At 38.2% G+C, this 26,749-nt stretch overlaps 1 protein-coding gene across 1 annotated transcript in view; it reads right to left on the reverse strand.

The window, feature by feature from the left end:
• The window catches only part of NRF1 (nuclear respiratory factor 1), a 72,490-nt gene that overhangs the window by 33,304 nt on the left and 12,437 nt on the right, over window positions 1-26,749 (reverse strand). Inside the window, exons 2-5 of the mRNA XM_063448310.1 lie at window positions 19,461-19,716; window positions 15,674-15,788; window positions 12,310-12,436; window positions 10,205-10,345 (exon numbers count right to left, since the gene is read on the reverse strand). Of these exons, the coding sequence (XP_063304380.1) occupies window positions 10,205-10,345; window positions 12,310-12,436; window positions 15,674-15,788; window positions 19,461-19,707 (630 nt within the window). The 5' untranslated portion in view covers window positions 19,708-19,716. The remainder of the gene's footprint in view (window positions 1-10,204; window positions 10,346-12,309; window positions 12,437-15,673; window positions 15,789-19,460; window positions 19,717-26,749) is intronic.

The raw sequence follows: 26,749 nt of genomic DNA on the forward strand, positions 1-26,749 counted from the left end.
AAAGGATGCATTTTATATGAAAAGCTTGAGTGCCTGTAAGAATTATTCAAATCTCCTTGCACAGAGGCAAACACAAAAAGAGTCAATTTGGAAAGTAGACATTGGTTCTTGTACACTTCTACTTAATTTCAGAGATCTAAGCAAATGTATAAATATCAAACGTTACACATAACCATGGGGCAAGGGCACTATGGGGCTAAGACAAAAGTGAGCATTTTAGGTTTGGTTTAAGAACATGAATTAGTCCAATCAACAATGTTAGCAGTTTCATGTTTTATGAATGGAGGGGCTATAACACAGTATTCTCCTACATAATTTGGGATACTTAACTTAGCCTGTAGATTCTTTACTATTTTGCATGTTGCTGCCAAAAGCACCAGCATACCAAACTCGTTTGTTTATTAATTTCTACACTAGTAATAATTTACCCTATATGTGGTATTACAAAACAATGCCATGGACAAAGCACACCGTTTCTGGCAGCTGTAACCATACTCTCCAGGGTAATTATAACACACATATGCAATCCTATGGAAATATTTCACAGCCGAAAGCTCCAAAGAAACCTTACTGGTCTATAGGGATACATGTGCACATGAGATGGTATCCGGCATCTGTATAATCAGACTTGTTTTAGTCAAAGTAAGTTGTGCAAAGAGGTTAGCTAGTATGTGAAATAATGCAAGCTCAATACTTTTATGCCTCAAAATAAGAAAAACATCAGATACACCATTACAAAGGACAATTTTAATAAAGATATTATACACACACACATATATATATATTTTTTTCAATTTGTTTTTTAATCAAACCATACTGGAGCAGTTTGACAAAAAGCAGGGTTCTCCCATGTTCCCAAATCCCAGCACTCTTCAGCAGCTTTAAAAATAAGGAAGATTGACTTCAGTACTGTCTGGCCAACCATGGATTCTACAGAGAGGCTACAAGGGCTCTTAAAACTGTTTAAGAGAAAACAGTTACAGCAACAAAAAAGATATAACGCATCATTTTGATGCTTTGAATGCACACCCTTTCTCCCCCCCTCCAGATCTGTATCCATGCTGCCTATTACAGATTATTACAAGGAGTGCCTTACACTCATGGACGTGGACATCATTTTTAGTACTTCAGAAACTTTTCAGTTGATCCAAGTCATGTCAATCTACTAATCATTTAACTAGATGTGAGACTGGATTTGTATAATGTAAACTGACCTTAACATTTTCTGCATTGAAGTATATTAAAAAAATAAGAACTAAATAGATCGGAGATCGCAATATTTTGATCTCAAGAAAAGTGAAAAGATCCCATTACATGGCTAACCCTGCGCAATCACGTGTTGTTGTATTTATGGTTACATTTTCTTTGATCCTCCTGCAGTCAAAAATAAATTAGACCTGTTACCAGGTCATGAGAGCTTTGATTTATCACAGCTGGATTACAATAAGTATCTGCTACTCCCAACTATTACTCAGGAATACACCCTTCATCTTACCTTGATGGTCAATGTGTTTTCATAGAATGTTCTAGTAAATATTAGAAAAGCCATATACCTATACACGCGCCTTTACAAGCTCCAAAATATATATGTGTGTATATATATATATATATATATATATATATATATATATATATAATATCTCTATAACATCAAGAAGTCTAAAAACCTCATATCAGAACACTGCTGTAACTATGGCTTTTCAAAATCACGCTCTATCCAAACATTTTAGAGTGCACCATAATGACCCAAACTTTTTAGTTACTGGTTTCCAGAAATTTAACAAACCTTGGAGCAGTGGAGAAATTAAAAAGATATTAGGCAGAATTGAGATTGATTGGGTTTTTAACCTAAAACCCTTATATAACAATTTGACCCTTTTTATCCTAAAAAAGGGGGTGGAAAAAGGGAGAAAACAAAAATAATTTTTTAAACTTCTTTCCCTTTCAGATGCCTTTTTTTTTTTTTTGCTTTAAGTATCACTATTTTTGTGACCACTCATCCCTCAATATGCCCTTCTCTATGATGGCCCACGTGGTCCAAGGCCCTTCTCTTTATTGTTTTGGACTTTATTTCCCATTACATCCTACATGGAGGCCGCTTCAGTTCACCACAGAAACTTTCATCAGGACAACAGAAAGTTAATACATCAAATTATAGATATTTATAGACAAAGTAATTGATTTATCCTCCCAAGTGCTGTGCAGAGTGCATCCTCTTACACCGTGTATGCATGCACGATTCCAAACTCCTCCCCATTACGTGTGATCATGTGACTGGCAACACAGGTTGCCTAAAAATTATAGAAGCTTCCTCTCTCCAAGTGTTGTACTGAGCGCATTATCTTACTATGCGCGTGCATGCGTGGGTCAATATAGCTACAATTATATGTACTAACTTTTTATTGTCCTGATGAAAGTTCCTGTGGTGAACTGAAATGTCAACCTATTTGTTTAATGGATTAAAAGTATAATAAAGCGTTTTTTGTTGTTTTTTTTGTATTAGAAACTCAGACTGCCGATATTGATTGATCCAATTGTATATTTGCTTTTGCTTTGTTGGAGTGCAAGGCATCTTTTTTTGGAATTGTATACTTTTATATTTTATACTCCATGATTTTTATAGGGCACTTTTAGCTGCCTTACATTTAAAATATATATCTTTTTTTTTTTTTTCTTTAACCCCTTAAGGACCGGACTGTTTTTGCGATGTTGTACATTTGCGACCGGGCATCTTTTTACACTTTTGTGGTGTTTGTGTTTAGCTGTAATTTTCCGCTCTCTCATTTACTGTTCCTATACAAATTATATATTGTTTTTTTCAGGACAAAAGGGGCTTTCTTTACATACCATTATTTATATAATCTCATGTAATTAAATTTTTTTTAAATGAAAAAATATGATGAAAAATTGAAAAAATACATGTTTTTTTACTTTTATGTGAAAAATCTTTTACTCATCTACAAAAGCGAATGAAAAAAAACTGCTAAATAGATTCAAAATGTTGTCCTGAGTTTAAAAATACCCAGTGTTTACATGCTTTTTGCTATTTTTTTTGCATGTTATAGGGCTATAAGTACAAGTAGGATATTGCGGTTTCAAAACATACATTTTTAAAATGTATCAATAGTGACATTGTAACACTATTATCTGTCATAAATCGCTGAATAACACCCCACATGTACATATTTTTTTTAAGTAGACAACCCAGGGTATTCAATATGGGGTATGTCCAGACTTTTTTAGTAGCCACTTAGTCGCAAACACTGGCCAAAGTTAGCGTTCATATTTGTTTGTGTGTGAAAAAAGTAAAAAACTAAATTGAACGCTAATTTTGGCCAGTGTTTGTGACTAAGTGGTTACTAAAAAAGACTGGACATACCCCATTTGCAATACCTTGGGTTGTCTTCTTTTGCAAATGGTATGCCATCATGGGGGTAATTATCATTCCTGGGCTCTCAAAGGCAACGTAACCAACCTGGCCATTTTCAATGTAAAAATATTTGACCCATATATTTGACCCTGTAACTTTCAAAAACGCTATAAAACCTATACATGGGGGGTACTGTTATACTCAGGAGACTTTGCTGAACACAAATATTAGTGTTTCAAAACTGGAAAATGTATCACAACAATTATATCATCAGTAAAAGTGCTGTTTGTGTGTGAAAAATGCAAAAAAGTCACTTTCACTGACAATATCATCGCTGTGATATGTTTTACGGTTTTGAATCACTAATATTTGTGTTCAGCGAAGTCTCCCGAGTAAAACAGTACCCCCCATGTACAGGTTTTATGGTGTCGTAGAACGTTACAGGGTAAAATACAGTGATAGCAAATTAAATTCTCTGGACTTTCGGCCTGGGTTGGCAGGCAGGTTCCTTAAATTGCAATCAATAAAATAACTTAGTTATGTAAAAATATTACATAAATACGCACGTAGAATTTAAATATATATGCATATTTATATATTTGAAGTCTACGTGTATATTTATATAATTATTTATGTAATTTTGTATATGGACATATGAATAGTTCGTATTCGTTTTATTTATTTATATATACATAGATATATATACAATTTCATTCTAAGTGTATTTTGATATAAATATATATTAATATCAAAATACAGTTAGAATAACATTTCGTATAGATATATAATTTTTTTTTAAATTTGTATTATTATTTTTACATGTTTAATTTAATTTAAATTACTTATTATTTGTATTTTATAATATATATATATATATACACACAATATATATAGTTATTATATATATTATATATATACACGTGTGTAATTTAATTATAAGTGTATTTTTATATTAATATATGTACATATTAATATAAAAAATACACTTAGCATGACATTATATATATGATATATAGACATATATTATATAGGTATAATATAGGTCTATATATCATATATATATATATATATATATATACACATATATAATAAATTTTTTTTATTAACTATAACTTTAATTTTTTTTTTGATTTTACACATGCAGGGAGACTGCCTGTCAGCACAGGCAGTCCCCCTGCAGGCAGACACATGGACACCTATTGTGACCATGTGGTCGCCCTGTTGGGCGATCACATGGCCACAGGGGTCCTAATTCGCCATGAGGAGACTGTCTGGGCTGCAGGCAGTCTCCCCACAACGGGAGCACCGCCGATCGCCGCCGGGGGAACAACGGCGATCGGGTAAGTACATTTTAAATTTAGGACGGTTCAGGACCGTCGTGGGTCGGCAATGAAAAAATGCCGATGACGGTCCTGAACCGTCCTGCGTCCTTAAGGGGTTAAATTATTTTTCAACCATCTTATTTATTTTTATGTATATTTTAGTAATTTCCCTATACATTTATCTCCTTTTTACATTAAGATACCTTTTTGAGTTTCCTCATATTTGTAACATTGATACGCAAGTTATTTTTATTCTTTCACTTTAGATGTCGATTTTAGAGCATCAGTTTAGCTTCAAGTCCAGTTTTTTTCCCTTACCTGTCCTGTTCTAAGATGTCTGTGACCCGCGATTTTGACTTTTTTCCACCGAGATGTACTCTACACCCTACCTCGTAATCAGAGGCTTTTCTCTGTCTGCATTGGGGCCCTCTCACCTGCCACTAGCCCATTTGTCCTACAATGGTTGTTTTTTTTTTTTTTTTTATATTCATATTCATGCTTCAGCTTATTGAAGTGGTCTGGGTACAGTGTCCCTATTGCACTTGGTGCTGCAATGTTGAACATTGCAGCATTAAGTTTGTCTCCAGTGGCTGTCTCCAAGAAGGTCACTGGAGGCGCTTCCTGGATCCTTACGGGACCATTGGTCCGGTAACGGACACTGGGCACCCTCCCTCTCTGCATAGGACATCCCAGCCTCAGATTTTTCCCCATAGGAAAGCAATGATTCAATGCTTTCCTGTGGGGACGTCTAATGCGTGTGAGGCATTTGCTGCACAGTTGCATTAGCACCCGATCATCGCGGGATGCCGGAGAAGGCAAAGCCACGAACCAGCGCCGGGGACATTGGCGCTGAGATAAGGTAAGTAATCAAAGTTTCTTTAATACTTTATTCACTGAGTGGGTGGGTGGGGAGGCAGAGAGAGCTTTATTGCCAGGAATACAGCTTTGTATTCCTGGCACTTATAGTATCCCTTTTATTTACTAACCTCAAAGCTGCCCTTTATTTGATATTATTTATGTGAGTACACATTTGTTTTAACTCTGTATATGTAAGATTAGCTACTATACATGTTCACGATGGTGATGTTGAAGAGATCGTTGAATTGGTCTGCTTAATTTGGAGATTGTACTACCCTAAGCTTGAAATAGTGAGCTGAGATGTAAGCTCTTGCCAACTATGTCACGCACCTGTAAGTTAAGGTAATAGTATACACTATTGTATTTTGTTTTTTATATATTCATCACTGAGTCTCACCTGAAGTTACAAATGAAATACACGTATCAATAAGTGGGGATCATAACACTGCACGCTATTACATACTGAAGCTGGTTTACAGCTTTATTACATATGAGTGGGAATTCACACATTTCTATGTTGTGTGTTCTCCACATATTGAGAAATATTGCACTATTGGTTTCCCTTTCTATCTTTTACATGTACCCACGGACACAAGTTTTTTTAAGAAGCAAGACCTACTGGCAAAAAAGATAAAAGTATATTTCGGTCTGTGTCCCTTTTTCTATATTATTGTATTATTCTATAATATATCATCCATTTGACATTAGTCCCTATCTGTTCTTTTGTTTTGTCTTTATGGGATAAGTAACAAATTCCCCCAGCCACAGTCCCACTTTTCACACAGGGTGGGGACTACTGCTTTGTAAGTGCAAACACAGTACATGCATAAATTGGATGAAATTTGCTACAGGCACCCCAGAACATATTTTAGCTCCTTGTTTGACAGCTTTCTCATAGGTGTTGTGATTTCTACACATCTCTACAGTTATAAGTCACTTTTACAGCTGAGAGTTCTCTCTGCACCACAAACCACCATCTAGAGCAGCTGAGGGACTTAATGTGAAAGGAATATATTTTTTGGGCTATCAATTGGTTAAATTTCTTCTCTCTGTGCTACCGGTTTCAAGAATGGAAATAATTACTGGAACTCACATGCTCAAACCCCCTGTTAACATTTATTCTCCAGAGATGCAATCAGAAGCTGAAGCAGTGACACTGAAACCTGTTCAACTGTAAGAATCTTCCTAATTAGCTGCAGGACAAAAATCTACAAATCTGAATACCGGATACCCGACCTGTGCTCAGCCCTTCATGTGGGCACTTATTTTCATGGTTTATTTTAAAGGGACACTATAGTCACCAGAACAACTACAGCTTAATGTCATTGTTCTGGTGAGTATAATAGCTCCCTTCAGGCATTTTCATGCAAACACTGTCTTTTCAGAGAAAATGCAGTGTTTACATTGCCCCTGGGGACACCTCCAAGTGGCCACTCCTCAGATGGGCACTGGAGGTGCTTCCTGGCTCAGTGCTGCACAGTAAGCAGCTCTGCTGTTCAGCGTTTCCAGGCTCTGCATTGGTACGCTGAATTTTCCTCACAGAAATGCGCTGACTCAATGCATCTCTGTGAGGAGGTGCTGAATGGCCAAATGGTGTTTGGCCACGCCCCCTTGCTGATTTTAGCCAATCCAATGCTTTCTCCATGGATTAATGGTGGGTTTTGCACTGTAGGGTCAGGAATACATGTTTGTGTTCCTGACCCTACGGTGTTCCTTTAAGGCTTTAATGTTGGCAGCAAACTGATTTATTTAAACTTACTTGCAGAGGAAGACAGTGTGCCACTTAATCCCTATGGGATCAAGTTTGCCTTGAAAAAATGTTTTGTTAGGTCCCACTCACACAAACCTAAATGGGTCTATTGAGATTCCTAAGAACAGGTAATTGAACAGATATAAGAGCTGCCTATGGTATAGTCACCAAAGCAACTTTGGATTAAAGGCAAAGTCACCAAAACAAGTGAAGCTGAATTAAACAGTTTTGGTGTATACATTATGTCCCTGCAGTCTCACTGGTCAATTCTCTGCCATTTGGGAGTTAAATCACTTTTGTTTCTGTTTATACAGCCATGACCAGCCTGCATGAAAAAAAGTTTCATTTTCAATCAGATGTTAAACATGAAAATACTTTGCTCAAAACTACTGTAAAAAAGAAACTAGTTCCACAGATAATTACAACATTTCATACAGAAATATTGGGGTAATGTATAAAAGGGTCTGTGAAAAGATTTTGTAATTATGACACAACCACCATCTGCTATCAAATATAAATAGATTCCAGGCAGAAACACATTCCAGTGTCAGTTGCAGCAAATGGAAACTTATTTCTAATTATTCATTAATTATTAGGCTTGTGCACAAAACTTTTCAGTGCATTGAGCAAACCAAATGCATATCAGTCTACAGATGAACAGATTCATTAACATCTGCCTAACAAATCAATTCGGCCATCAATCGATTGAATGACAGGCATGCATGCTATTCATTCAGCACACCTGACATGGATTTGTGCACGTCTATAAATTATTTTGTAAGAGATTTTGAATAAAACTTTGCTCAATAATGGCCCAATATTTAGATTATTTTATTGAAATCTTCTCAGACATCCTGGATTACTTCCAGATCGAACACTAGAAACCCAATAAATATATATATATATTTGTCTAAAATATTTTTATATTTTATATATATTATTGCTGCAATAACAGAATTATTGTAAATTGCAAACACAGCATTAGGAGTGCAGCACCTAACACAATTACACCTTTATCTCCCACATGACATCTGTGGAGAATAGGGCAATTAAAGACCTATCACTTGAATCTCATACCATTCTAGTGAACTGCACACCTGTGCTCTTTTGCAACAAGTTCCCTTTAATGAACCAGGCTGATGAAAGGCTACTGGTGGTTGAATGGTGCAGCGATCTCCCAGAGGAAATCACACTCTGCCCTAGCTTTCCAAAGCTTGTTAAAATAGGCTGGTTTAAAAATTCAGCAGAGGAATGGCCACTGGCCCCAAATGTTATCAAGTGCAATTCTATATAAACGGTAATGTTTACAGAATTATGTAAAAAATACTTTAGAAGTATTTATATACACATACATATATATTCGTCAGATTTTAATAAGGACGCTGCCCTAAAACACATCTTAAGAAAGTTATTGAACATAAACACTCCTACTCAACCCCATTTTAAATCTGCAGCTGAAAACTCTGCTATTTCAATCAGATTAAAAATAGCAACACTCTGCTATTTAAATCTGATGATCTCAGAGACCGAATGATTGGAGCAACAGTATTTTGCTGTGCATGCTCCCTAGCCTCTCAATAGGTGGGATTGAGATTAATGGTCTCAGCCAATGTAAGGAGGAGAGGCTAGCGGCAGAGACAGGAATTGTGAGGGAGAAAGTGTAAAACATGTTTTTTCTCCCTGCAGCTAGGGGCCTGTCATCTGAATGGGCACCAGGGCACTATAGCATTAGGAACACACATTTGTATTCCTAACGCTATAGTGATCCTTTCAAGTTGCTGAAGTGCTTTCATATCAACAGCAAAAACATGTGAAAAAGGCTGAACTTGATGGATGCATGTCTCTTTTCAGCCTATATAACTGTGTGTTCTTGAGTCTGTCACATTTGTGACAATTACAGTGCCGATTTCAATAGAAATCTGCACTTTTATAACTGGGGGCAAAAAAACCCCCAAAAAACTCCCTGGCTATTCCTCATACAGCCAAGGAGGTTTTCTTCCTCCTGTTGCACAGAGCTAACAGAAGTGACAGGCGTCTGTCTGCCTTCTCCCATTCTCAATGAGCTTCATTACAGCTCATAGAGAAGCCTCTGTTTTGAGTAATCAAAAAGATGGGAGGAAAAAAAAAAAAAGGTGGGTGTGCAGCACAGATTCAGTCTTGCTGAGATCTGCAGCTTTTGCAAACGGTTTTTAGGTTTGTTGTTTTCCCCCAGTGGGTTTATGTCTACTAAATAATGATTTTTCTTTTTCAAAATTAAATGCTATTTACTCTCATGGTTACTTTCTAAAAAAAAATTATTTCACACTAAATAAAAAAATTCATTTCAATTAGAGAACAATTAAGGGGATACTTTAGTAAGAGGAATACAAAGCTGGATTCCTGGCACTATAGCTCCCCCTGCCTCCCCCCTCCACAGTAAATAAAGGGTAAAAATCCTTTATTTATTTACCTACAAGGTAGCGCTAATTCACATGTGCACATTAGGCTGTCCCCATATGAAAGCATTGAATCAACGTACTCTCATTGGGAATCAGCAGACGCTGGATATCCTTATGCAGAGCGCAAGGACGTCCAGTGTCAGTTAACGGATCAAAAGTCTGGTAACATTCAGGAAGCGCTTCTAGAGGCTGTCTTAGTGCTGCAATTTAAATATTGCAGCTTTTCGAAAACTGCAATGTTTTACATTGCAGCAACACGTGCAATAGGGACACTGCACCCATACCACTTCAATGAGCTGAAGTGGTCTGGGTTCCTATAGTGTCCCTTTAAGTGACCAATTTATTTTAGAATGCTTAAGACGTGTGTGTGTGCTATTACTTACAGGGATTGTGATTATTATTTAGCAATGACAGTATACTGATGCCAAAGACAGTCTGTAAGCAGTGCAGTGCATTCTGCTATTACCTGTGTCATCTTGTCTACAGATACTGGAATTCCATCTATAGTCAAAGGGGGCAGGTCTGAGTTGATGTCCTGCTGGACAGGGGCATGTTCTGCTAATGCAGTTTCCAGGTCTTCCAAAATCATGCTCTTGTATTTGCGGACCTGAGGGAGAAAGTAAGCAGTGAACAGAGAGAAGTGAACGCTCCAGCCTCCTTCTGCTTAGTAACATGACTACCCTGGGGCACTCTGGTTCTGCTGGCAAACACTACAGCTGTCAACTAAAAATAAAAATATTATCAAATCTCTACTGAATAGACATGCAGGAAATGATGATGAAACTTTAAGTAATACCATTCAATATCATAGTGCTGAGGAACAATAGGAACACTAGTTAAAACAACACAGTTTTACAGATATCACTTGCACTACTTATACAGAAAGATTTCTCAATGAAAGACCATTAGTCCAAGTTCACTTAGTGCACACTGCTGCATTTGGGACACAGGTCCTCTTTGTTGTACCCCTTCCTTAGTTTGTTTATGCATCTTGCATTAAATATGTTTCAAAGATCGTCTAAAAAAAAAATTGAGACTATTAATAGTCAAATATAGAGGGGGGAGTGGGAGTGGTCAATAGAGAGAGAATATAAAAAATGCCTGGCAAAAAAAAGTGCAGAAAGCTCTGTATAGGCAGTGTTTCACACAAAAACGCTGCACATATAGATTACTTGCTCCATGACCACTTCTAAAAGTCAAAATGGTCAAGTAGGCCGGAGTAACCCTTTAATTGCTGAGAGCTGGAAGTGACTGCTCACAGTCACTGTGGGAGTGCTCTGAGCACAACTACATTTGGCATTGTATGCATTAACTGGAAAGAAACGTTTAAAGGGTTACTCCAACCAAAAAAAGGCTTTTCACAAAAACTGTCCTTTGCTGTATTGCCACTCTACCATGGCATTGTCTATACCATATTATCCTCATATTACAGCCAGGGAGAAAGACTGATACACTGATGTACGCCTATATACATTTCTGACAGAGTATGTCTAGTATTTGTATGTGTGTGTACCTCAAAGAGTGTGTCTTACAGTGAGTATCCATGTGGAAGAATGTTTGTCTCTGATCATGTTTAAATCTGGGAGCGTATTTGTTTGGGGGAGATGCTTGTGGTCCCTGGTAAGGCTGTGTTTCATGTGTGGGAGGTGCTGTTTGTGTATGAGAATGACTGTCTTCAGGAAATGACTGACAGGGCAAGCAGGGAAGTGAATGTGGAAAGGCTAGCGAGTGTGACAGTGTAGGAGACTGAGTGTGATAGTGTAGTGAGGTATGACTTTGTAGGGGGACTGAGTGTATTCTTTTTTGAAACTGGTGCCAAAAATGTCATCAGCGGGATGGGGTTATAGTCACCAAAAGCCACTTAATGTAGTGGTTCTGGTGCCCATAGCATGTCCCTACAAGCTTTTCAATGTAAACATTGCTTTTTCAGAGAAAAGGCAGTGTTTAAATTGGTGTCGAGTAACACCTTTAGTGGCTGTCTGAGAGAGGTGCTTTCTAAGTCCACTCTCTGCATGGAGACACTGAATGTCTCCTATAGAGATGGTGTGTGCTGGATGTGATCGTGGATTTACTACTACCCCCCATCAGAAAGCTAAGAAGGGGGAGAGGGTTAGGGGTTTCCTATGGTCCCTCATGGTGTGCTTCCTGCCTCAGAAATTTCCTTTCACATAGCAATTCCTTATACCCAAGATAAATCTATGCCAATATATTTACGTATCAAAAAAAGCTATAGAAATTAATACATTTTGTATACCAAAGGATGTATGGCTCTTAATTATGTCACATTACGCTTGTTTAAATTATTTCTTACATTTGCAAGGGAAATATTGGATCTTCCAGTCTTGGAAAGAACAATAAAAATAAATAGGAGAAATGTAGTTAGGACCAGTTGAGTAGAATTTATAAGAGTTCTCTAACTCTTAAAATAAAATCTCTCAAACAACAGTGTTTGAAAATAAAATGGCACAAGTTATGTAATTCAGACACACAGAAAGTTTAAAAAAACAAAAACAAAAAAAAACATTCAACCCCTGAATGCATTCTCAAAAGAGACCACGATTAACCACTTACTACATTTTCCAGTGGTGCAGCTCCAAAAACCTTAAAAACTGGGTTGGGCTTAGATGGAGAGATGCACAGGACAATGGCTTGTTGCCCCACTCGAGTGGTGTATTCATCCAGAGTTGCACGTAGTTTCCTATAACATAATAAAAAAAAAATGTTTCATATTAAAGTTCGTTTCAATGACCCATAGTAAGTCATATAATACTAAAAGAAGATGACATTTAATTCATTGGGAATTAAGGAATTCATACGTTTGGTATGAGAGACGTATTACAGACTAATACTTGCATGTGTGCATTCTTATGTAAAGGTGTAGCAGCAGGAAAACGTGAAGGGACTTTAATATAGGAATTCCCATTGCTATATTGCACAGAGGAATATTTATAGTATCCTTAGATTGTTTCTATTAGAAATGGATACTGTAGGTACATTTTTTATGTTTTATAAGGTAAGGACAGACTCTTCACTATTGAGTTAGTCAGGTACTTTACCAACCTCTATAAGTTTTCAATGGCAGCTACAATGCAGATAATGTTTAGGGCCTGTAAATGAATGCCTCGTAAGAAACAGTGTGTAGTTGCATCAGAAATCCCCAGAGACAGAGAAAATCTATTGCTTTACCTGACCTATTTTCAAATAACCAATTATGATACACACACACACAGCTATAGGTGTAGCTAAAAGTAGTTTAAACTTGCTAGATTAACTCCTAAAGAACATTTTTTTTTTTTTGCAAAATGTGTTAAAGCACCAAGCTTCAAGATGTTTCTGTTTCCCTGTGTTGCCACTTCCCATCAGCCATTGGTTGAAACTTTTCCCCTCTCCCCACTGAGCACTTCCAAGCAGACACATCAACTTGAAGGGTCTTTATGAACAATGAACCCCTTAATTGACACGTTCACTTTATTATGTAATCACATCTGGTAAAAACGGATGTTTGTACCTGCAAATTATTGAGTCTCTTTATATGCTGTAATTTCACAAATATTTAAAAGAAACACTCAAAGGAGATAAAATGAAAAGATTATATATATGTTACAGTGTTTGTATTAGTTTATATTGAAAAAAGTAAATATCCCATTTCAAAATACCCCCTGGCTTACACATGTTCTATTGGCACAGTCATTTCATAAAGCTCTTTGGTCAGAAGCACAGTATAACCAAACACTAACAACATATGTAATCAAGAGTCAGGAAGTGTTCACAAATCCGGATGTGATGTGCAAGCAGCAGCATAACAAAATTGCACTCTATTGCTTCCAACAGGCGGAAGAGTAAGACCGGAGTGGCACTAAAAAGAATTATATATAATCTTTAATTTCAACAATAGATTTTTTTTTTTTATAATTTTCCTATAATTGTAGGATCAATGACAGTTTTAGAAAATGAGATAAATATCTTAGAAGAAATATTAACATCACTGTTAATGAAAAAACAATATTTACTTCAGTCAAAGACAGGGCTGGCAATAAAAACATGCCACAAACCACACATATGTACAATGCAGAAATATTTCATACAACTATGTCTCTCCAGAGACAAACATGTTTGCTGAAAATAGTGATCCACAAAGCAAAAACTTCTCCATAACAGAATCATGTATAATGACAATCTCTTATTTAAAGAAATTATGATACATCAAACAATAAAATAGAAAGTCTAATTAGCACTGTATCAGACTGAAAAAGTCAAATTCTACTAGCTAGGTAGACCTTTAGATTGGAAGCTTGTTTGAGCGTTGCCCTCTTCATGAACTGTTCCCATGGCATGTGTTTTGTAAATCTTTGGCTTGTTTACCTAGTGCACAGCACTGCAAAGTATGTTGGTGCTATATGAAAAATAGTTACTTGCAACTGCTAGCCTGGAGAGTGCGTGGCACATTATCCAGGGTGAATTTGTACTCACCAAAGTGGAATGTTCGCTCACAAGTGGAGAGTGGAAATTGTAAGCCCTGCTCTTTATTATGATTACTAGTTAGGAACGGTTGTCTCAACCATTATTAAAAGATGTATACACACACATATTTACACATACATTCTTAGACTGGAAGAAAGAAGATTTCGTCTAAGGCAAAGAAAAGTTTTTTTTACAGTAAGAACAATAAGGATGTGGAATTCTCTGCCTGAAGAAATTGTTTTATCAGAGTCCATACAGATGTTCAAACAGCAACTAGATGCATACTTGCAAAAACTGAATATTCAAGGATATAATTTTTCAATGTAGGGTAATAGCTGCTTGATCCAAGGATTAATCTGACTGCCATTCTGGGGTCAAGAATGACATTTTTTCCTAGTTTGTTGCAAGTGCTCCAAACTGTTTTTTTTTTTGCCTTCTTTTGGATCAACAGCAAAGGAAGTGAGGAAGGCTGAACTTGATGGACGCAAGTCTCTTTTCAGCTATGTAACCTCAGCATATCACACTTTACACAGCACTTACCCAAATTATTTGGTTCTAAGATATCACTAGGCACTTTATTTAGTGTTATTTGGCACTTTTGGGGACAGAGCAACAATCAGGGAGATGCTGGTGACCACTTGGTCTACTTCCTATTTATATACACACACATCTATATATATATATAAAAAATATATACACACACACACACACACACACACACCTTGTTGTATGTGTCTATTATTGTATTTTTTCATGAAGAAAGTCCCTGAGAGAACTGAAATGTTGAATTTTAACACACACACACAAAACCTAGGCAAAAATATTCAGGATTTAGTTCCAGTATATAATCATACATTGTTTAAGACTGCCACAACACTAATGTACCCCATTTTTGGCATGTCCTATCCTAGCAACCTAATGCCTGCTCTTATGAGATTAATCCACTTACTTGGGAAATCCTTCCTCCTGGGACTCTCTGCAGGGAAAGGTTAAGTATGTCCCTGGAATGAGGCACCTGTGACAAGTATATCTATCTGAAAGAAGCAGCATTGTTGCAAGAACACAAATAAAATCTCCACTAATTGCCAGTTTCAAACAATAACTGGATAATTAGCAACAAGCTCTTCTGCTCTCCTTCAGATTCAGCAATCTATACCTGCATACACTGTGCTGATAAAGCAATTCATTATTTAACAAAACACAACCAGTGCCAAACAGCTCAAATGTGACATGCATGAAAAAGACTCAGGTTCTGAAATTAACCAGATCATGTATTTATTTATACTGCTTCGCTAACAGACGCACGCATGTATATCTCAATATAGATGGCCCGGTCTCACTCTTCACAAGGTGATTTGCTGTCATAACAGTTTAGTGCTGTGCACACGTCATAACTGCTGTACATGGTAGATGGGCAGTGGAGACACAATGACCTGTTCTATAACACCCTTTTTAATTGTTTGACAATGCTCACCTCAGTAGGCGTGTTTGCTGACGTTTGCGTATAGAAGGATTTGATTCAAATATATGTGGCCTCTTTCGTTTCTTCCCTGTAGCCACAGCAGCTGCAGCAGCCATTCCAACAGGACCTGAACAGAAAAGAACACGGTGTGGTAGGTAACACATCTATAGGGTCTCAGTTGTTTGTTTTAGAGATTAACGTGTACGGTCTTTCACAACTCTGATTAACAGGTGCAGGGCTCAAAATTGGAGAATTAAAACTGGACTTACTACAAGTCATATATACGTGATATAACAAACAATAGATAAACTAACAAATAAAGGAAACAACATTAAGGAGTGGACAAAATATATATTACATTAATTTAGAAATCCAAACTAATATTTTTTTGGAAGCAAACTTCAAGATTGGAAATGTGTTTAGGTAAACAGACAATGTGTTCATTATACTGTACTGTGTGCCACAACAGTAAAATTAAATTTCACAAACTCCCAATAAAACATAGGACAAAAAAAAAAAAAAAAGCATTAAAGAAAAAAATATGATCGATCAATTATTTACTATACGCCAACATTGGGTGCAGTGTTACTGCGCCCTCTGCTGGATATTGGAGACATTGTATTAAGACTACAAATAAATTATGTTATGAGAATAGACGCTTTGCAAAAAAAAGTATGTATATATATTAGTCATTAGTTTGCATTGGGCATTTCATGCACCTATAAATGATTGGTGCAATATGTACAGTATGGTTAAAGGGGCACTAATTGTGAAAGAATTTACTTTGATTCCAAGGGTCAAGCTTATAGGAGTCATATTAGATTTCCTATATTAAAATTGGCTAACTTGGACTCAGGAAATGCTTAATGCTTAAAAACGACACTTAAGACCATATATGTCCGGTTTCGGGAGCAGATAGCCTCCACCTGAGCTGTCTCTTGAAATAACAATGATCATATTGGATCTATATCAATTTGTGCCGAAACCCGGGATCAGACGTATCTAACCATAACTATTACAGCCAGTTGTAATGGTTAACATGCAAACAGGCTACATATGCCGTCCCTGTCAATGATTTTGCACACACTAAGCATACCCCCATGTGCTGTGGCACAACCCCTTGAGTTTGTACTGCTATTGCTGAACTTGCACTTCCAGCATTATTTATTTCACCCAAGTTTGGAGAGCACTGATTGGCTGTCAGTGTCTGATGTCATTCTCAGCCTATCAATGACACCCACATTTAGACCATAATCAGAGCCATGGCTTTCTGTTATTTTTCCAAACTGTTCATCCACTCACCATTACAAAAATAAATAAAATGTGAATTCTCCTTTAAAGGGACACTATAGTCACCTGAACAACTTCAGCTTAATGAGGTTGTTCAGGTGAGAACAATAGTTTCCTGCAGCCTCTCTCATGTAAACACTGTATTTTCTGAGAAAGTACAGTGTTTACCTTGGAATCTAGGAACACCTCCAGTGGCAGTCACTCAGACGGCCACCAGAGGGACTTCCGAGTTTAGGGCTGCCTAATTCACATTCATCACGTCTGACGTCTTCACGCTTGGGTGAATACATCAAACGTGAATCAGGAGACAGGAGGCAGCCTCCAGTGTCCTGTAGTTAACCCCGGAGCCTGTCAGCAATCAGTGCCTACAGTGTGGGAGATAAGTATCTCCTGCACACACAGCAGCTCTGGCTGACAGGCAGAAGACCGGAGACCGAGCACGAGGATCCAAACCGTGAGTAAGCTTATTTTGTGGGTGTGGGTGCGAGCGGGTGAGAGAGTGTGTGTGGGTGAGTGTGAGAAATCGATAGAGATAGAAAGAAATAGATAGAGATGGATAGATAAGATATAAATAGAGTGTGTGTATGTGTAACAATATATATTTTAAATGTGTGCGTTTGTGTACAAACACTATATATAGAGATACCTCTATATATAGTGTTTGCATACTGTATAATTTGGGCTGGAGGGTTGGGGCAGGAGGGGGCGGGCATGGACAGTGAGCTGAGCTGGCAGTCAGCTCAGCTCAAAAACATGCATACCGCTCACATGCGCGGTAGAGCGCTCAGTGTTCATCCATAGGGCGGCATTCAATGCCGCTCTCAAAAATGCGATTGGTGCAGCGCGAAGCCACGCATGCGCACCAGATCATGATGACGCTTCTCTAAGAGAAGCGTCTGATTGAGCCCTGCTATTTTGTCATTTTGATGAAAAAGGGGGTGCAGCCTGCCAAGGATTTTGGCGCTGGAACGGAGGTAAGTTTTATCTATAATAAGGACTCGAAAATATTTTTTATTAAGGGGAAGTTAATATAAAAGCAAGAAAGAAGGCTAGGGGACCTGTCTTTCTTGCTTTTATATGTTGACTATAGTGATCCTTTAAATTAATTGGAATATGAGATGTTGGGTAGGAACATGTTTCAAGATCAATAAGGTGATTAATTAAATCACCTTATTGAATTAATGATTAATTAAAGCAATGCTTAATGATTAATTAAAGCAATCCATGCATGGTAATTACACAAATTGCAGGCTTTTGTCCCTTAAGGAATAGATAGATAATTGATCCTTAATGTCTGAAATCAGCTTTTACCCATACTGAGACCCCAAGAGTGTGGAGTCTTGTGTTAGGCAGTAAAAGATAGGTTAGATCTCACCATGGACAAGGGACAGACAGGTGGTGGAAGCGGTAGATTACATTTCAACTTATTTGGTAACTCCCACCACTGACCATTAGAATAGAAAGGAATCCTCCTCTTTAGTGAAAGTGGTGGGAGAAAAAAATAAATAATGATAACATTTTAGAAGGGCCGAAGAGAAATATGTTCCTTTGCAGTCTCCAATTAGTAAATGGTAATTTTAAGAGTTTCAAGTCACACTGAATGTCTAACATGTGCCTTTCGGTATGTTAATATAGAAGGCTTTTGCTTACAGTCAGATTCACCAACCGTTTTACCTTTGGTTTACCTCAACTCGCCTCAAACGTGCAAATCTAATTCATGAAAAGACAATTTGAAATAAAGCTAGATTTATATACAAGAAAGCAAAGGAGCTTGCTTGGTATTTTGTGTGTTAATATATGCTTGATGCAATTACATATTTTACACAAAGCGCTAATATTTTGCATAATTCTTCATTGATTCCAACATATATGTGGAAAATCAATAACTAAATAAAATCTTACACCTACACTCCAATTACTATTCTCCCACTTTTGAGGTCTAGAAAGAAGCAAACATCTTTGGTTTCCCAAAGCCATCTTCAGAGTATTTTCTCATTCAAATGGAAGAGGGGTGTAGTAGTGATTTATGGGAAACATAGTATTTGAAACATTAAGATAATGAAAATAACTACTGTGAAAGGGAGGCACTATTTGAGAGAACCATAAAGTTTAATACTATTTATATAAAACTACAAGACTATTACCATTAGAGAATTTAAACTAAAACGGTGGATGGAGCCATATTCATGCACGTATACGTTTATTCACAAATCACTGAGTTTATCAAAGAGTTGTGAATTAAAAATGACTATAGTAGAATTTTTAGGAAGAACTTTCAAAATACACATTTGTGGGCCTAAGTTGTGCAATTTAGTTCTCAATTTACTACAACTCTATTTACATGTGGGAATGCTGTATAGCGGTGTGAGATTTATATAAAAACATTTTTACAAAATTAAAAAAATTAAAAGGCATGACACGATCAAGTCAACTTATATTTAAAGGAAACATCTGGAACAGATATAAAAGAAGACTAGATAATGCATTGTGAGCCCATATGTGTGCTTACCTGCAGCTGCCAAATGAGCAGTGATCTCATCAGCTGCCGTGGAGTTTAGGATGTCGGAGTCATCATAAGATGTGTCCTCAGGAGAGGATGGAGAATCTTCATCAGCGCTCAGCATGCTGTGGTCAGTGTATGTTGCAACATGAACCTGCTGGACCTGCTGAGCCACAGAGTGTGCTACAGTGTGAGCCACAGTATGTGCTTCAATTGTGGTCAAAGTATCTGTTTGGGTTACCGTATGATCCTCCATGGCTTTCTACTGCAAAAAAATGGGCAGTACAAGACAAACAGAACATTAGCAATCATCTTAAATCAGACATTTTCCACAATGCCATTAACATACACCGACCAAACAGCCCTGGTCAAACATGCCCTTAGGAGTAGGTTCTGCTTGAGTGAATGGTTATAAATAACTGCAGCTTCTCTCTACATGGTATTTTATTTCTCTAGTGCAGGCATAATGCTTTGCTAGCATTATGGGGGATGTAGTCCACAACATCTGGAGTGCCGAAGGTTCTAGGGTTTCTAGGGGTTATAATTGATGAAAAGAGACCATCCCCTACTAGTACAATGCAAATCACTGCATACCTTATCAGCAATATGAAACACTTTATTTTAGCTTTTTATAACCTCAACTTAAAGGGACATGCAAAACACTAACTCCATTGTAGCTTAAAAGTGGTTATTGTGCTATATGTTAAGTCACTCTGGGCTTTGTCAAACTATTTACAAAAATCCAAAGCACTTCTGCTCACTTTTTGAGCTTTTCATAAAGATAAACAGGGTTATTCAGTAAAGTGAGATTCTAAGGTTAAATCAAAGTGATTTTTAAATTTATGGTCAAAATAGCCAAACATTTTTTTTAATGAATTGTTCACCTTTACCTCGTTGGAATTTTACAGATATTAAAAAGCAATCAAAAGATATCACAAGGCAAGGTTCAACAAAAGGCTGAGCTTCCACTGCCAACTTAACCCCTTAAGGACTGAGCCAAATGTACACGTTGTGATCAAAACAAAACGTAAACAACAACTTGAATTTGCGCTATATGTCTGTTCAGGCGTAATTCGCCTCTTATTTTATGTGCACCTACACTTATTATATCTCATTTTATTCATCAACATTTATGTATAACATCAACTATTTATGTATAAAACATCAACTATTTATGTATAAAACATAATTTAATATGAATAAAATATTTTTAAAAAATGGGAGAAAATAAGAATTTTTAGAAAATGTTTAGTTCTACGTGACATTCTAACTGTTAATGTCATAATACTGTTTGCTTATACTGCAATAAAATAGATATATTTGTATTCAGCGATGTCTCACGTGTAAAACAGTACCCCCTATGTATAGGTTTTATGGTGTTTTGGAAAGTTACAGGGTCAAATATAGCATGTTACACTTTTCAGTTTTTTCACATTGAAATTCGCCCGATTGGTTACGTTGCCTTTAAAACTGTATGGTAGCCCAGGAATGAGAATTACCCCCATGATGGCATACCATTTGCAATAGTAGACAATCCAAGGTATTGCAAATGGGGTATGTCCAGTCTTTTTTAGTAGCGACTTGGTCACAAACACTAGCCAAATTTAACGTTAATAGGTGTGTGTGTGAAAAATGCAAAAAACTAATTTGAACGCCAATTTTGGCCAGTGTTTGTGACTAAGTGGCCACTAAAAAGACTGCAATACCTTGGGTTTTCTACTTTTGCAAATGGTTTGCCATCATGGGGGTAATTCTTATTATAATATATATGATCTAAGTATATTTTATTTGTAACTGTAATTTATTTATTTAACTAATATTTTTACTACAGGAGAGGGGCAGAGACGGTGTCAGCCAGTGATTTCACATCACTGGCTGACACACAGGATCAGTGATCACAGTGTCTGCAGATCGCGGTAATTGACCACAGGGGGGGGGAGTGCCTGGGTGGTACAAGCACTCCCCCTACCGATCTGCAGGGGGATCATTGCGCCTGTTACATGTATCAGCCATTAGGCTGACACATGTAACATTGATTGCAGTGACAGGCTGTCACTGCGATCGCAGTGAAAGCCTGTCACAGTGATCAGACAGTGCAGATCGCGGTCACTGACGCCAGGGTGACTGCCTGGGGGCCAGGTATGTCCCCCGACCGCGATCTGCACAGGGGAAAGCCGCCGGCCACGTGTGGCTGACACACGGTAAATACGCATCGTAGTGACAGCTGGTCACTGCGATCAGAGACTGCAGATCACGGTCACCGGCCACAGGGGGGCCAGGCATCCCCCCCAACCGCGATCTGCAGCGGGCGATTGGCGCCGGCCACGTGGGCGGCCATTATAGCGAGGGCGTTCTATTACGCCCGTCGGCGTTTAGAGACAGCTCCTGCAGGGCGTAATAGTACGCCCTCCGGATTTAAGGGGTTAAACATATGCAGAGAACCACAAAAGAGACAACTGCTTTAAGGCATTGCAGGGCCCAAATAATACATCCTTAAAGGGTTCACGGCAACCAGATTACTTTAGCGAATTGCACTTAGTGCTGCAATGTTAAACAGACAGCCACTAGAGCACTTCCTGAATTGAACCGGACCTTTGGATGTTGTGCATGAGGACATCCAGCATCAGATTTTTCCACATATGAAAGCATTGATTCAAGAGAAAGAGTAAGTAAGTGTCGTGGGAGGGGGGGGGAGAATGTGTGGGGAATAAAAAGTAGAATCTTTGCAGTCAGGGTGTTGTGCCCTCCAAGCATCTAGTAGCCCAGTCTTTCGGATGAAATGGTGTAGTAGTTTATCTTGTCCACCCATACCATGAGATCTGGAGATGCCCGGGTGTGGCACAGCATTTAAGTCACCCCGAGTACAATGATACTAGATGATAGGGAGTCAACTTCAAAAGGACGGTTTTTGTTGTCTTTTAAAAATTTAAAATCAGAATCATGGATTTCATAAATAACAAGAAACTAGAAATACATTTGTGACAATTTTCACTTTGGTATTTTAAAGCCTTTATGAAGATTGTTCCTTTAATTCAAAGAACAATTATAGTTGCTACTGGAGATGAGGCATTTCCAGTTTGTGTACCCTGGGGTTTTTTACATTACCAATAAAATTGGTCCCAGTGAGCACTGCAGATATAAAAGCAGCAGAGGATGGCAAAGAGAAATGTATCAGAGCAATATCGTTTTTACCCTTTATTGCATGAAAAACAGTGCACAATCAATCTACTATCATAGCCTGCTTAATAAAAAGCTAAGAAAACATTTAAACAAATTTGTACGTAGATCAAACATTGCGTGATTAAAAAAAATAGTTTATTTTTTAAATGCTGGGGGGTGGGGGGGTGGAATAGGTGCTATTCAGGGTAAAGAGATTTAAAGAAAAATAAATAAATAGTAACCCTCTTACAAAACAATAGTATTTCTCATCATTTAGCACTTTGCACTCAACATGGCACTTGTTTTGCCTTGTAATTTGCAATGCACCAAATTGCATTAATTTGCTGAGAAAGGTCAGCTGGCACTTTCAGACAATGAATTGCGACTGCCACAGCTCTGCAGAAACAGTGATCATGTCACAAGACCACTAGGGAGCATTGGAGTTCACTGGGGAACCAGGAAAGGGCACACCGTTGCCAAGTGGTTTTCCCCATTACTAAGAAACTGGTCCAAGGTACTCCTGGCATCATAAACACTACAGTGATACTGTTTTGGAGTAACTCTAATGTACAACTTAACAAAAGGAGTGGGAAGGCCAACTAATTAACCAACTAATCATGCACAATTATACATTACCCATGCAGTTTCTTAACCCCTAAAAGGACCACTATAGTGCCAGGAAAACACTCGTTTTCCTGGCACTACAGTGCCCTGAAGGTGCCCCCACCCTCCGGGCTCTGGGGGGAGGAAGGGGTTAAACTTGCCTCTTTCTCCAGCACCGGGCGGGGAGCTATCCTCCTTCTTCCATCACCGGCTGAATGCGCATGCGCGGCAAGAGCCGCACGCGCATTTAGCCAGTCTCATAGGAAAGCATTTACAATGCTTCCTATGGGCGCTGGCGTCTTTTCACTGTGAGAAGCGCCTCTAGCGGCTGTCAATGAGACAGCCACTAGAGGCTGAATTAACCCATTTATAAATATAGCAGTTTCTCTGAAACTGCTATGTTTATAGCAAAAAGGGTTAACCCTAGCTGGACCAGGCACCCAGACCACTTCATTAAGCTGAAGTGGTCTGCGTGCCTATAGTGGTCCTTTAAGGACACATGACATGTGTGACATGTCATGATTCCCTTTTATTCCAGAAGTTTGGTCCTTAAGGGGTTAAAGGGACACTATAGTCACCAAAAGAACTTTAGCTTAAAAGGGACATTCCAGACCCTTTTTTACCCTCCATTTTTCATAAAGAGCAGATTACAATAGAAATTTACACTTTTATAAATTGGTTAAAATGGTTACACCCCTTTCACTTTCAAACAGACAACAGGTAATGTCACTTGCTGATTTGGTTAGCTCAGTGAAGCTAAACTCAAGAGGCAGCAATTACCCAGAGTACCTGCCTTGCAAAGACTTCTCATTGAGCTCCATTGGGATGTCTGTGATTGGACAGCCACAGAAAGTCTGGGCTGGGTTAGGGAGGGCTTGCAAAGGCTTCAGACAAGAGAACTTCAGGTTTTGCAAGCTGTTTTTAGATATACCCCCAATGCAAAAAATGCATAATTAAAGGCATGCATGTTTTCATTGGGGTATGTCTACTAAACAGTGATTTTCATTTAATTTGTACTTGGGCAGTGGAGTGTCCCTTTTAGACAGCAGTTTTGTTGCCTAGATTATGCCCGTGCAGATTCACTGCTCAACTCAGTAGATGAATCTTTATGATATATACACCAACCCTCTAGAATGTAAGCTCATTGAGCAGGGCCCTCCACTTCTCTGTTCCTGTACGTCCAGTTGTCTGGTTACAATTACATGTCTGTTAGTCCACCAATTGTACAGCGTTACGGAATCTGATGGCGCTATATAAATTCTAATAATCACAGATCCACTTAGCCATCAGCACGGACCCAGCACTACATTCGATAATTTGCATGTGTGTCCCACTACACCTGACAAAAATTCTTACAACCATTTCACCAGAGGTACGTGTAAGAAGTCTGTTATTTTTCCATTATTGAATTTTTATATTACCATTTAATAGATATACCCTCAAAGAATACCTGGGTGTAATTTCTTTCTGCAGAGATACCGGAAGCAGAAGAAAACCTACCTAGGTGTCACTTAGCATTGATTGATTGATGAAGTTGCAGGTTTCTGATGAAATACATTACATCCTCCAGTAACATAAAGCACTTAACCTCTTAAAGGGACACTCCAGGCACCCAGACCACTTCTGCTCATTGGAGTGGTCTGGGTGCCAACTCCCACTACTCTTAACCCTGCAAGTGTAATTATTGCAGTTTTTCATAAACTGCAATAATTACCTTGCAGGGTTAACTCCACCTCTAGTGGCTGTCTACTAGACAGCCACTAGAGGTCACTTCCTGGGTTCTAGCACAGGAAACCTGTGCTAGAGCGTCGCTGGACGTCCTCACGCTGTGTGAGGACCTCCAGCGTCGCTCAAATCCCCATAGGAAAGCATTGACATGATTTTTCAATGCTTTCCTATGGGGAGACGTAACGCGCATGCGCGGCATTTCCGCGCATGCGCGTTAGGTCTCCTCGGCCTGTGGGCGGGATCAGTCGCAATGGACAGGAGGAGCGTCGCGGAGGAAACAGCGGCAAGGGACATCGCCGCTGCCTCAGGTAAGTGACTGAAGGGGTTTTTACCCCTTCAGTAACCGGGGATTGGGGGGTGGGAGGGAGAGGGACCCTCCAGTGCCAGGAAAACGGATTGTTTTCCTGGCACTGGAGTTTCCCTTTAAGGACACATGACGTGTGACATGCCATGATTCCCTTTGATTCCAGAATTTTGGTCCTTAAGTGGTTAAGCAAAGTGAAATGCTTTGTGTCTGTAGTGTTCCTTTAAGGAAAGCTCTTTCAAGCTGTGATTGTATAACACTTTATTCTAATCACTGTAATGCTACCTCTTGAATGAGTCCTTTTTTAGACTCATTTGTGCATGGCAATGATGATCCTTTGAAAGTTCATGTCTAAATATACAGACTTCCCTATTTCTCATTATCCACATAAGAGTATCCAACCTCATATAAGAGATGGTGTTTGGCTAGCAAATATGTATGCTTTAGTAAAATAAATAAGGAAAGATGCCCCCCTCCATCCCACAGCGACTCAACTCCAGATTGGAACAGCTGAACAAGTGACACAGCTACAAACGTTCAACAGATATTGAAGATCAAAATTAAAGTCTTGGATGGAAAAAATATCATGACACGAGGCATAGTACAAACATCTGATGATAGGTAATCTCCCTCATAACCTGGCGACTATTCTACTTCATCATCAAATTGAAAACCTTGAGGTCAATGCAGGTCATGGTCTTCCAAAAACCAACTAAATTTGGTGAGAAGGCACAGTATTGAAGGTGATCAGAGATAAAGTACCTTCCTATTTGAGAGACGCCATCTTTTGCTCCTGTATGTCCACCTACATGTGAAGACAATATCATCAGATAATAATCAAGATTCTGTGGGATACTAGCATACAGGTTGGACCCAACTCGTTTGCCTATAAATTAACCTCCATGGCAAAATCTGCCTTTTTCCAGGCTGTCTGAACCTGCGACAATATCAAGCGGACTGTTGAAGTCTACTGAAGCCTTTAGCCCTCTTCTGTCGCACCTGGAATCTTCAGGTATTCAGATTTATACAACCTCTAGCCTTTTTCAAGCGGTTTTATTTGGTTCCCTGGTTATTATATTTTAGACATTTTATTCCTATTACACATATAGGGTTAAAAAGCACCTTCAACATTGTTGGTCAAAGTAACAAACTGAAGTCACAGACTTATTTTTATTTGTAAATTGACTATTTTCATTCGTACTTTTGGGTATACTCAAGGCAGGGGGAAGAAACAGATTGCCTTTTTGAATGAACATGTTCATTGTAGACTTTCAGGTCAATACTATCATGCCCAAGTTCCCACACTAATTTCTACAAATATTAATAAATTGGGTACAGAAACTGTTGCTGATACTATGCCAATATGTCTTGCACTGGTATTTTACATACTGATGCATGTATGCCTTTTGAAATAAAATTATTAAGAAAAATGTACTACAAAAATAACCTTTGCTTCTACATAGAAAACTCAGTTTTATTTTTTTTTCTCTCGCAACCATACATG

Source organism: Pelobates fuscus, chromosome 3 (genome assembly GCF_036172605.1).
Source record: "Pelobates fuscus isolate aPelFus1 chromosome 3, aPelFus1.pri, whole genome shotgun sequence".
NCBI classification, from domain to species: domain Eukaryota; kingdom Metazoa; phylum Chordata; class Amphibia; order Anura; family Pelobatidae; genus Pelobates; species Pelobates fuscus.